The sequence below is a fragment of the Caloenas nicobarica genome, chromosome 2 (assembly GCF_036013445.1).
Source record: "Caloenas nicobarica isolate bCalNic1 chromosome 2, bCalNic1.hap1, whole genome shotgun sequence".
NCBI lineage: Eukaryota > Metazoa > Chordata > Aves > Columbiformes > Columbidae > Caloenas > Caloenas nicobarica.
In genome coordinates this window covers 120,065,505-120,079,116 of record NC_088246.1, presented here as the reverse complement: position 1 = coordinate 120,079,116, position 13,612 = coordinate 120,065,505, and the positions used below count along the sequence as shown (strand labels likewise).

Here is a 13,612-nt window from a genome sequence, read left to right as displayed (position 1 = left end):
ATATTAATACATTTTTATTGCATTCTGCATTGGAAATAGGCTGGAGGAAAATACTACTGAGTGTGAAAGTTTTGTCTGTAACCAGTTGTGATTGCCTTGAGGGATGCGAAGAGGCTACCTTCATATTGAGAAAGAAGTTGGAATAAATTGTGTATGTTTAAGCCTTCATAAGAAATCGTTATAATGTATTTTTAAAGATGGCAATGTAATCAATTGTGCTTACTGTGATACATGTGAACAGGCCAACTTTGTGTTGAGAATGAAGCTCAAATAAAGAGCATATGATTAAGCTTTCATAAAGAAGTATTTTTAATGCATTTTTAAAGATGGCGAGACATTAACCTTGAAGCAGGAAACAGAAGCTTTGCTATTGGAAGTTACTGAGCTAATTAAGCGGCTGGAGGCTGATCGTGAGGAGGCAGAAAAAGCTTTGGAGTTGGAGAAAAAGCGAGGGAAAAAGCTTGCCATGAAAATTGATTCGATGTCACTTTGGAGGCTTCAGCAGCTCCCCGCAGCCGTGCAAAAAGGTATTGATATTGAAACTAAGCGTATTTGTTATTTTCTAGTTAGTTCATTGCTAAGCATAAGAGTTACAATATGACAACAGTTGTGTTTATTGTGATAGGAATACAAGATTTACTCTTCTGAATTTGATACACTTGAATATATAAGCAGAAAAAAACATATGGAAAGTACTATAGAATGTTCAGCATTGTTTGAGAAATTGCATGAGAGTAGACAAGACACTCGTAAGATATTAATAAATACTCAGTTTGGGGCAAGGAATGAGAAGCTGAAAGAGAATTATAAAATAATGCATTTGAGTTAAACCATAGATTAAACCATGAATTAAAAAAATATTTTTGAGAAAAATTAAAATGTGATAAACTAGAATAAGGCGCTTACATATTTAGTAGGAATTGTTTGATATAACCATTGATAGGTCTTCTTGAAATCCCAGATTCAAAGGACCTTTACTTTTACCTTTTGTGATGAACTGGCGTCTACACAATAGAATTAATGAAAAAAGAAAGGAAAAAAAAAAAGGCAGCTACTTAGCAGCAGTTTGCTCTTTGTCTTCTGACTTATGGTCAGAAGCAGATACCATCTGAACCTTGACTTATAGAAATGTTGCATAATTTGTAACAGTAGTTTCTTGGATGTGAAAACACAGTTGGTACTCTAGTGCATATTCTGGAGCACATCATCCTGAGATCTTCAAAAAATACTTCACGATCCAGAGTGTGGTGACAGTGCAAGAGTCTTCCATAGCTGTGTTTACTGAAAGGTAAACATGGAGTGAAAATCAGTGTATAATGGAGGCAAGCCAGGAGTCATTTAGTTCCAGATGCTTTCTCTCTCTCTTTTTTTTTTTTTCCCCCCTAGGAAAACAAAATGTCAAATAGTGCATATCCCTAACAATATGTGAAAATAATGTATGTTTGTTTGTTTGTTTATTTCAGCCAATGGTTAGCTCTTGATTTGGAAACTAGAAACCTGTGTTGCGTTACCAGATTGCAGAGATTACTTTCTTTAAAAACAAATGCTTCTGAAGGACAGTTTATGATGCCCTGAAAACACAGGAGGAGATGGGATAAATAATCAGAATTAAAATTCATTGATAAATTCAAAACTACTTTCTGGAGAAAGTTCTCTGACAATTGAAAGGTCAATTTTACAGAAGCAAAGAACTGCATGAAGAGAAGGTTAATAATATAATCTTCATTCTTCAGCACAGTAATTCAGAATTTGAGCTTTTTGATGTAGTTACAGTTGTGCAGCTGTAAATAATTTTTGCATGTTGCTATACATTCGTGTTGCTTTTACTTTACTGTCTAACATTGTCTACAAATATCAAAAGTTTGGCTGTGAAAATTAACCAATTCTTCTCCCTTGATTTTTCAGTGGGTTATGTCAGTATGACGTTGTGTCCTTGGAGTAAATTTGTAATTTTCAGGATTATAACTTTTCATAGTATTATCTATAAGACAAAAATTATGCTAAAATGGAATTGAGGATGAAGTGAAAAGACCCTCAGAGATGTTATAATGATCCCTAATCTAAGTATCACAAACCCAGGAGATTCTTAATTAAGAGTTTTTGTGACCCATTCAGAACGTACTTTGATTCCTGTTATTTTGTTGGACTTCCCTTGATTTCCATTATTGCTAGCTCCTGCTGCATCTATGTCCTGTAGAACACTCAAGTAAATGCAGTGACATAATCTATCTTCAGAAATTACCTTCTGTGAAATGTAACAAAAATCCAACATAAAACACATTTTATTCATCTTAATGTTAGGTGTCACCTTGTAGGATGTAGAAAAGCCACTTATTCATATAATATCTCTTAAACTTTTAGTAGCAATGAAATAATAATTTTGTAAATTTGTGATTTATGTCTTGTTAGCACAGCAAAATTTATTGACTCTTAAGGGATTGCATTGAATATTCCACAGCTACTTCCCAGAGCTAGAGCGCCTTTTTTTTTCCTCAGAAAAATGTGCCTCTCTCAAATTTATGGCAACGTTTACTGGTCTTAAGCGATTTTCTGTTTTTTTTTCCCTGGTGTCATATCAATAATTTTTTCCATATAGAAACATCAGCTGCTGCAGGACACTCTCTCTAATAACCTTTTTTTTTTTTTTTTTTCCTGAGCAAAATGGATGTGGGATTTATACTTGCCTTGCTCTTCTTCTGCATCCACGTGTCTATTGCTGGAGACTGGGAAGCTCAATAGAGCTGTTTTTCTATTATAATAGCCTCCTCTAGAAATGCCTTAAAGCTAGATGTTTTAATTTCCTTCATAAAAACAAAACCACCCCTCACTTTGAAGATTTGCTTGAATGACTTCTTAGGAATAGTAAATACGAGTTTAAAAACAGTTCCACTGCTAATGTAATATTTGGTGGTCTTTTGTAACCAATGTCCTCTTTTCATCTTCAAAGTAGTTTACAGCAAAATTTTGCAAGTCTTATACTTAGCAGTATGACAACATATTTCCTAATCTCACTAGGTATTCATGGTGTCACTCAGATACCTCCTTTTTATGCTAATTATCTTTTTAACAGAATATGAAATGTGTGTTCAAGATATCTTGGAGCTACAATGGCATCTTGATTGTAAAAGCTGTCAGCTGCGACAGGTACAAAACCAAATACTTAACACAGAAAGAGTCAATAGAAGGATTCAGGACAATATAGACTTCATGAAGAAATACAGCCCTCTGCTGGAAAAAAAGCTAAATCTGGAAGAAGAATCTGTGAAGGATGTGTTACTGACTTATGAAAAGGTAAATGCAAACAAACAAAGATTCTTTGAGAAACTTTTCACTACATAGGTACATACCTTTCTGCAGAACAGCAGTCTTTTGGAAGAACCAAAGTCCTTTTTAAATGTTGTATGCGAAGACTGTGAATTGTGTCCCCACACTGCTACATACGGGCACCCAGTGCAGACAGAATCCAGGGAGGATAATGCTGTTGGCCTTCAATAAAAGTCTCTTAAGCATATGTGGAATGTAATTCTAACTTTGTAAGTTGATTTCATGTGGGATTTTTCACTGGAAAGGTAAACAGCACATACCTGATATTTGCATAGATTCTTCTCAGACTTCTCACAGATATCAGCATTTGTTCCAGAATATAGAGATGTCAGAAGCTCTCAAAAAATGTTTCTAAGATTTAATTATTTTTAAGTGCTGATGTACATTTTTCCTAATTTATTTAGTAATAGTCTTTATTGATAATTTATAACTTATTGATAATAAATGCCTAATGTGGATGATGTCAGGCTGAATAATCAAAGTATAGCAAAGCTGTACATAGCTTAAAATTGATGTCTGAAAAGAGAGGGTTACCATGGGTACTTCAAGTACAGATTTTAGTACTGATTATTATGTTTTCTATATATATTCTATAGCAACTTTTAAATACAAATCCAGAAGTTGATCCCTTTTTCAAGGTACTTGCAGTCTAAAAATGGTCTTTTGTTTGCAGGTGATTCTTAATAAATAGTGTTTCTTTTAATTTGTTTTCTTTTTAACTACTCATATTTAGAAGACTCAACAACCATGTGACTATACTTATAAAATTAAAAAGAGTTAATTGCCTATTACACAAATAATATGAGAATTACCATGAATTAGTTCTGACCTGTGAAATAGCTCATAGTTCTATCAGTGGTATGAGATATGTTCAAAATACTGGCTAATTAAAATCAAGTCAGTTATTTTGGTTTTTATTTTGTATCCTTTTTTCTTGTTAACATCTTAGAATATATTGTATGTGGTTAAAATATTGAGGTGTGCTAAAATACAACTCGGGAAGTAGACTTAAAATATTTTTTTCCTAAAGACTATCTTAAATAAATACTTCCTTTTTAGGTTTATTTTTTCCTCACTTTCCAAAAAGTGATACTGCATATCGCAAGAAGATAGATTTGCTGTTACTGTAACTTAGTTGTATATTTCATTTCAACAAAATTTCTAATTGTCAAATAAAATATTTATGACTTCCATTGTGCTCTAATTTATAGGCTGTTTGTTACTCAGGTTTGTTTTTTCCTCCCATGGCCTTAAAAAGCAGCTTATACTTAATTTTCTTTGCAATTCAAGCAATTATTTTATTTTGAATCTCAAGCTTTTAATATCCAGAGAATGTCTGAGCAGTGAAGTACTATAATATAATAAAGATAACTAATATTTTATATCATGTTATCTGTTTATATTTGTAATATTTTAAAAAGCAGAGAGAGTAGATGTTCATATCTCTATTTGAGAGTTGTTAGGAACTGAGTGTCCAAATACCTTTGAAAATTGTGTTCATTTTCTGCATTGTCTCAGGCTCCTCTCTTACATAGCTGACTGTGGGTCTTGCACATCCTGTAGGACATGTTTAAGTAATGATTCTGTCAGACTACTGAGTGAAACCTGAGTGGCTTCTCTTAACATTATTTCTTTCTTTCTGCTCCAGAGGTCACTGTCTTCCCATGGAAGTAGCCACCTTTCCACAATAACTTCAAAGTTTTGTAACAGAATGAAAACCCTCTTGCAAACTTTTCTTTGTTGCGCAATTTTGCAAGACACATTATGCTATCTTTCAGACCATGTAGATTTTGTTGTTAAGTTGAATGACATCACAACGTACTACTTTAAACTTCAATTTTTAAACTGCAAAGAATCTGACAAATCTTGAAAATATTTTTTAAAATTTTAAATGTTATGTATGATTTTTGCATAACGTCTTTCAGAAAACTTATTTTATTTTCTTAGACATCAAAAATATATAGTGATCTTTGTTGTGAACTCATGGATATCCAAAAGATAATTAAAAGAACTGAGGAAGAATCTGAAGAGAAGATAAAATCTATGTATGAAAAAATTGAAAATGATGAGATGCTATTCAGTCAATACAAGTAAGAGCTATTCAGTGTGGTATTACAATGTCCTGTTAGTTTTAATAATGATGATCAAACTGTAGAAAATTTGTGTTTAGAAATAATTTTGCATTTTTACATTTGTAAAATTAATAGAATTAAACATAAAAGAAGTGTTTGTCTTGTTTGTCTTAGCTTGCATTAGCAGAATAAGGAAAAGCTGATGTCCAGAAATCTACCCAAATTGTGAGTTCCATGAATCAACTCCTAAAACATGCCATTTTTACCTTATTTTACTTATGAATTTTTAATCCCTTTGAAAGAAATTTTTGCTATAATTTTTATAGACAGCAAAAATTACTTGCATTGAACATCAACACTTACCAGGGTACCATAGTTATGTTATAATTATAACTTAATTTTGAACTTGCATATTAACCAGAACAATTTCAGCCAACAACACATACTTTTGAAGTTACCAAAATACCTTGTCTTTCTTTTTTTAAGCAAATAGTTACCTTGCTGTAACCTCTTCTCCGGCTATTAAGCCCTGAACTATCAAGTAGAGCTATAGTAACTAGTGGCCAGTGAATGGCAAGTAATCTCTCCTTTTTGTCACTGAACATACAGAGTCAGCACCAGCAATAACTATGCCAAAGAACAAGAATACCAAGTACTTTCATCTTTGGTAGGAGGTTGCACTTGACTTTGCTGCATATGCTTCTGGCTAGTTGCCAGGTTTTATTTGGCAAAGTAGCAAGTGACACAGTGGCTGATTTTCACTTGAGATGAGGAAAGTTTACAGGCATAATTGAAAGACATCGGTAAATTTTCAAGATAACCTTAATGGCAGTAACAGATATTTCCATACTGCAGCCATGTGACAGCAACTGTTCTTCAAGTGTCAGGTATTTCAAACACTATGTATGGCAATTTTGGAGTATATACATTTTGTAATAAGTCATGAAACTTGGTCCATCGTATTCATTCAGAACTACCTAGATACACTAAGAATTTTATGCCAGTTACAAAGTTCAAGTTGTGTTATGTGCTACCTGAGCTGGGACAGCATGCACTTTTGTTATTCCAGAGACTTGGCATTAGGAAGTGCCTGATGTACAGCAGTGGCTTTAAAACTGTCTTGCTCATTGATCCTTCATTCAAGGCAGCAAGTTTTGGTTGGGATGCACGTGCAAACTCATGTCCTTGGTTACTTCATTTCAGTAGGTGTTAATTTCCCATCCAGCAAAACCATTTCCAGGGATTGTCCAATCTAGCTCCCATTCCCTGATTCTTTTCAAGGATCATTCTCATGAGAATTCTTGATAGAGTTGGCCTCATTAGTTTACCTAAGAATAGCAAAGGAATGACCACAGAGCTGAAGTTTCTAGTTATGATTTCTTAATTTTTAAAGAGCTGAGGGCTTTAGAAGGGTGTCTGTTGTCTAAAGATACATGTACCTTCTCAAGTTAGTGCCCTATCTCTTCTGCAATCATTCTGTCTCTTCAGAATTAAGACACTGCGGTTCTCTTACTGCAAGATGTCTGTTTGCATACTGATCTATTCAGCTTGCAGGAAGTACCGTGAACACAAAATACTCTGATCATTTTTAGGATTATATTTATTGGTCTAACAGTGGAATGTAGACTTCACAAAGTTCCTTGCAGTAGCGTTAGGTCCCTGAAAAAGATGGACCATCTGTGTCTGCGAGATAACTGGGTGATTTTAGAATGCTGTGACAGTCTTCCCCTATGCTTTCAAATATGAATGTGAACTACAAGAGCTACTCTTCACACCAGAACAGATGCAGTATTTGTAAGAGCTGTTATTCAGTTCTGCTCAGTGAAAGCCTATTTGCCAAATATGGTGCTCATCTTATGCCACATGTCAACCCATCTTTGTCAAGAAAACATCAAACTTTAGAAATTGTTACTAGCAGAAATAAACTTTATTGATTTTGCATGTTTGCAGGCCAGGAGCACACTGCCAGACTTTCTAAAAAGACAGAATGTAAGCAGTTCTGAATAGCTTATTGTTGTGGTTTAACCCCTGGAGAGAGCTGAGCCCCACACAGCTGTTCTCTCAGTCCCCCTGAGCAGGTTGAGGTGGAGAATCAGAAGGATAAAAGTGTGAAAAATTGTGGGTTGAGATGAGGACAGTTTAATAGATAACACAAAGGTTGCGCACACCAGCAGAACAAAACAAGGAATTCATTCACTCCTTCCCATGGGCAGGCAGGTGTTCAGCCATCTCCAGGAAAGCCAGGCTCCATCATGTGAAATGGTTATTGGGCAAGACAAATGCCGTAACTCTGAACAAATGACTCCCTTCCTCCTTCATCCCTGCAGCTCTGCTGAGCAGATGTCATATGGTGTGGAATATCCCTTTGATCAGGTGGGGTCAGCTGTCCCAGCTGTGTCGCCTTCCAGCCTCTTCTGCACCTCCAGCCTGCTCTTTCTTGGGGCAGTCTGAGCAGAAAAGGCCTTGATGCTGTGTAAGCTCTGCTCTGCGACAGCTGAAACACCCTGTGTTATCAACACTGCTTCCAGCACATATCCAAACATAGCTCCATACAAGCTAATATGAAGAACATTAACTCTGTCCCAGCCAAAACCAGTATACTTATACACATTATTACTTAATACTGCATTCTGTCAGTGAAATATTTTTCGTAGGGTTGTCTACCATGGAGGCCAACAACAAATCCTCAAATTACTGAGTAGTTGTGAGAGCTGCAGGTGACCTTTTAATTTGATGTACCAAATAGGAAGAATTGTTACAGTTTTTAACCCATATGTAAACTGTTTTAGTAATATATGATAGATTAAAGCAAGGCACAGTAGAATTTGGGAGAAAGGTGTTTTGGTCCCCTCTGTGAGGGGACCCACTCTCAAAGGGACATAAAGAAGAGGTCAGAGTTGCTGTAGCTGTGTGCTGTTGGGTTTAGTTTTTTCATTTCTTTGTTAAGGAAATAATTGGAAATGATAAGTGTGATTGTTTTGCGTACTGTTTATGGTGCTCAGTAGGCCATGGTAAAGAGCTGCATCTGATAAAATAGTGGGGGTTATAGTGGGGGTTGGTTGGAGCATTTCCAGTTTCTTTAGATTATAACATCTTGGCAACTTCCTTTCAAAAACTGATCAGTTCTCAGGAAGTTGAAACATATTTTCAGTCCCACAGAAAGAGTACTTACTGTCTACCTCAGAATCTTCTAAGTTGTTACACAGTTGTAACACTGACTTTTGCAAAGTAGAGCACTCTTACATTGTATTTTCGCGTAGATGTTCACCTCAGGAAATCATTACTTTGGCTAATATTACTGGCGCTTTTGATGTCTGCTATCCAAGGAGATCTGTGTTTGCCAGTCAGCGAGGGCAGAAACCTTACCAACACATTCTTGAAGAAAGGAAGGTTATTTAGATGCAATAATCCTGTTTCTTTAAGATACCATATCACTGTGGATCTCTTCGCCATTGGCACTAAAATGTGGAATAGAAGGATCATAGCCCTTCCTGTAATATGCTTATACTTTAATATAGGAGCAGGAGGCATCCTGGGTAACATGAATTTACTCAATGTTACTGCTCGAGAAGTTCCAGCCTTGCCCTCATAAAGTGTCTGTGCACTTGCAGTAAGATGCAGACTGTCCATGTCTCAGTAAGGATGAGTCAGTTTAAGATAGAAAAACATATGTTTCTGTAAGATGGATATCTTAGCAATACTAGAGAAATAAGTCTCTCTGTCTGAACTGCTGCTTTTGTCAGTATGTCTGACTTTTTCCTTTTTTTGATTCTAACCTTTACAGTGAATTTCTTGGTCTTGTTTTTCTTGAGTTCAGGATAATTTTGACACTATATTAGAGGTGTTTATGCTAATTAGATTTTTTATCTCTAAGATTAAAAAGATTCACAGTCAACATGTTTATGTTCAGTTAACTAAAACTTAACTTTTTTCATTTCAGAGCCTAAAATCATAAAAAAAAATCATAGTTAAAAATTGTATGAGAAAAATCATAGTTAGAAATATAGCTAAACCCTGTTTATTTTATTATACAAAACCTGAGACCAGAATTCTCTGATATCAACACTTGTCAAAGCTGCAGTGACTTCTGGAAATTACCATGTGATTCTCCAATTAAAGTCACTACATGTGTCTAAACAAAGGAAGAAGTGTGTGAGAAGTAGGAGATAATACTTACTCTTGATGGATATGAGCCTGCGAATGCAAGCTTCACTATGTCTTCACAATGTTCAGAATTTTAATTATAGCTTAAATATGTATATAGAGATGTTCTGATCAAATGCTCCATTTCTCCTCTGTGGGTTTGTTGCAAACATCATGTTGATTTTAATTATGGGAAAGACCAGGTCTTTAGTAAGTTTTTTTACTATTCCAGCATATATTTACTATTAAACTTTATTCCTTATCAATTCATATTTACAAAGTGTGGTCACCAGCAGTTCGTTATTCTCCTCTTGTAAGCAAATTGCTGTAATTTGGGAGTCTAAGACTTAAGATGTATGTGATGATAAATATTGCTGTGTATTGTGATTCTTCTTCACTAGCCTATATCCTCTGTGACTTTGGATTTTCACTTTGTTCCTTCTTCCTATCTGTTTTCTAAAGCAACTTGCGTTATTTTCTATGTGGTTTCAAAAGTCTTCTGTATTTTATGACTTTTCCAGGATGTCCTCTGACTCCACTTCTTTGACATACTTTTCTGAAATGGGTTGAAAGGTAATGCAAACAGCATTCCAAATTCAGCCGTGCCAATTACTTTAACAGGGACATCTTGCTCTCATTTTTTATTCTAATGTTTTTCTTCCTATTTCTAACTTAATCTAACACCTTCTTAGCTTTTTTCACTGTGCTAAATGCTGAGTAGATTTTCCAAGTGTTTATGGAAATACATACATGTCTTTCTCAATTTCATACAGTTAGTTTAGAATGTTGAGGTCTACTGATTGCTGAATCTCTCTGATCTTATACCCCTTTTGAGTTTGGACACTGAATGGTGTGTGTTATTGTGTTCTCCAGCTCCTTATTTGTCTTTAAATTTTTCTTAGTTTCTTAGTTTTTTTGGCCTTGCCTGTTGTAATCACATTATGTGCAGACTTTTAATTTCACTCCTTGCCCTTTCAGATCATTTGTAAATATATCAAAGCAACAGATACAAGATTTTGAAATACCATGCTGTTGACCTATTCTTTCAATGAAAATTGATCGTTTAATCTTACTTCTGCATTTTTCCATTAATATTAGAATTTGTCATCTCACCTTCCAGCTACTTCACTTTTCAATAGTCCTCTATGCAGGATTTTGTTCAGTTCCCTTTAGGATTCTGTCACTGTGTCTCAGCAGTTGGCTTGTTTAGCAGTTGTAGGGCAGTGTGGGCAGTTTTCCTGTTTGTTTTTGTAATCTTGTTGGAAATCAAGGCTCTTGAGTTTGTTCCATATTTCAAGAAAGAAAGTGTGTTTTCCTGTAACACGCATTCATCCTGAGGTGCATTAAAATTTCTTTACAGGAACTCTTTGTTCTTTTGAAACAAGCCATGATGTAAGTAAAATTGCTGTGATAAAAATATGTATGTTATCTGTTTCACCTAGTTAAGTGATTTCCTATTCATACTACATTACAGTGATGTACGCTGTTATGCACCTTGCAACCTGTTTTGTTTGTGAGAGTAAATTGAAGTAAAAATGCTAATGATGCAAGTATTTTTAGGAATATCAGCATTTACGTGAAAAAGTTGAGTAGAAGACTTTTTTCTACTGCTCAGTGAAGAAATTTTTTTTCCTACTGTATGTTTTTTTTTTTTTCTTCCCCCTCACCCCCAATTGCTAGACTGGTAATTAAAGGAATCCTTAAATTGCAGAGGAAGTTGATGTTTCACCTGCCATCTGAGAAGGACTAGAATAACATGTGGTATTGATAGATGTGAGAAAGACAGATTTGTGATGGCACAGACTTGAAAGACAGTTCTTCAGTTGATACTTTTTTCTTTATGTTCAGTGCCATCAGTGAAAAAATCGTGAAGATTGCATGAAACTCACAATATCGAGGCTGGGGTACATCACACAGCAGAGTCTGTTATTTTTACACATATTTGCTGTGGTTGGTAGTACTGTATTTTTCCATGAGATTGTTGTAGCTGATCTGTAACATGGGAAGAAAATTACAGTCCATGCCTGTTACGTGTCTGTCATTAGAATAATTCCAAGTATCATTTATGTGTTTCTTTCATGGGTGGTGGGACCTAAGAGAGTAGAGGTGTTAAAAGTGTTAGGTTTCACACTCTTGTTATATATATTCTGTGACATTAGGAATGTGACTTTGCAAATAAGTCTTTTCTCCATCACTAGATGGAGATCTTGGAAGCAAATAAAGGAAGAGTGTCTATCAAATACTCTTGTAGGAATGGCTCTCAAATTAGTGACAACGTTGCTTCATTATTGTTTTCGCTCATTTTATTGTGTTTAAGTATGCAAAACTTGCCTAGGTTTTATTTGGGTTGTAATGCAGATGTCTCTGAAATTCAGCTACTGTTAGCTTAGTTCTACTGTGGTGGATTTATTTTGTCATTTAAGGCATTCTTTGGAATATGTTATTGACCAAGATTGTTCTCTGGGGAGCATGGGGGAAACTCCTCTTTTCTGCCTGCTGAAACACTAGTGAAAATAAGGGACAAGAACTACCAATCATTGTAAAATTTTATCCTGTTGTCCCTCTATTTCTTCTGCCTTTCACCAAATCCATGTTCATACACAGCTGTAACAAAAGACCTGTTCTTGGTTTATAATGATGCCTAACAGTGTTTTATGGAAGTGTTTTGCTGATGATTGTTGTAGTTATTTTTATCTCTTTCTGTAATTATGGCCAGTTTTCCTTCTCATAATGCTGATAAATCTGCTATTCACAGTCAAAGTGAAGTCCTTATCCACTCCTATGACCTTGCTTACTGTCTGCAAGTTCCTTTTTACATGAGGAATTGGTGTCAGTAAAAAAATTTCTTCACAAATGACATTTGTCCACAAGATGACAGTGCAGTGGAGTAAGTGAAGATGGCTCTGAACTAGATTCAGCCACTAGCAGAGAAAGAGGTTGACTCCTATTTTGTTTAATTTATGTGTGAGGTATGAAACAAAGTCTTGTCCTTAACTACTCCAATACCTGTTTAGAGGTCCAATTAGAAATTGTAATGTTGGCAGGCTATTTAAGCGCAAGTGAACTAGTAGCATGAGTAGTTTTGTTATCTGGCTGAAATTGCATGAGCCTGCCAGATGTTTTGACATTCTCTCGTGCATACCTGTTCAAGAAATGTAGTAGAGAATCAAAATAAACCTTTACTAATTCAGATCTGGTTTACATTTTCCTTTATGGAGAGGGACTACCTTGGAATATTTCCAAATAGATGGATTCACTTTGTGTGTATTTCTATTAGGAAGGAGTTAAAGCATTCTGAATTTACTTGGACCGAATACTGTATGAAGTTAAAAGAAACAGAGGAGAAGATTATAAAGGATGAAAAACACCTTGAGGAGTTAGTGAAGCAAAAAGCAGAAATCCAGGAAGATGCAAAAAGTTGGAACGGCAAAGTGAGTCTTGAATATTTATAAACAAGCAAGTAAATGAGTATTTTTTATTGAAAAGTATATGAATGCCTGAATATTTTGTATGTTTAAGAGTGAAGGTCCTCTGTAAAAGTAAAAATACAAATACTGCTTCAATGGTAGATTCTAGAGCACACTTTCATTCATTCTCATGTTGTAGTATCATTTTTCAGCTTTATTTATTAAAAATATCATAATCAACTTACATTTGTCTGAGTGACCTGGATATTTCTAGATGTTAGATGCATATCTGCTAAATATTTCTGATCTTCTTAAATCATCTGGAAGAAAGTGTGCATTTGTTGGGACAGCATGTGTCCTGAATTAGTACAATTTTGACCTCAGCATGTGATGCACTCTTGCAGCATGCAGAGTGATACCCTATTTTAATTAAAATTCCCCTGTTTTCTGCTATATTCGTCTAGCATTCACTTTGAAATCTTTACTTGGCAGTTTAAAATCTGAACTCGAGTTCCTCACACTGCCTGACTAGGAATTTTCAATTAATTGACAGTTCCGTGTGTGAAAACTGTAGAAAATGCCTCAAACTGGATTTAGATGCCCACAACAGCTCTTGTGATTTTTTTTTTTAAGTGTGCATATATATGTATAAATAAAGTTTGAAAT

General features: G+C 35.0%; 1 protein-coding gene across 1 annotated transcript in view; it reads left to right on the top strand.

Moving 5' to 3' along the window:
* CCDC178 (coiled-coil domain containing 178) overlaps window positions 1–13,612 on the top strand; it is a 167,218-nt gene that overhangs the window by 7,787 nt on the left and 145,819 nt on the right. Inside the window, exons 5-8 of the mRNA XM_065630102.1 lie at window positions 327–527; window positions 3,071–3,291; window positions 5,272–5,414; window positions 12,817–12,970. Coding sequence (XP_065486174.1) covers window positions 327–527; window positions 3,071–3,291; window positions 5,272–5,414; window positions 12,817–12,970 — 719 coding nt within the window. The remainder of the gene's footprint in view (window positions 1–326; window positions 528–3,070; window positions 3,292–5,271; window positions 5,415–12,816; window positions 12,971–13,612) is intronic.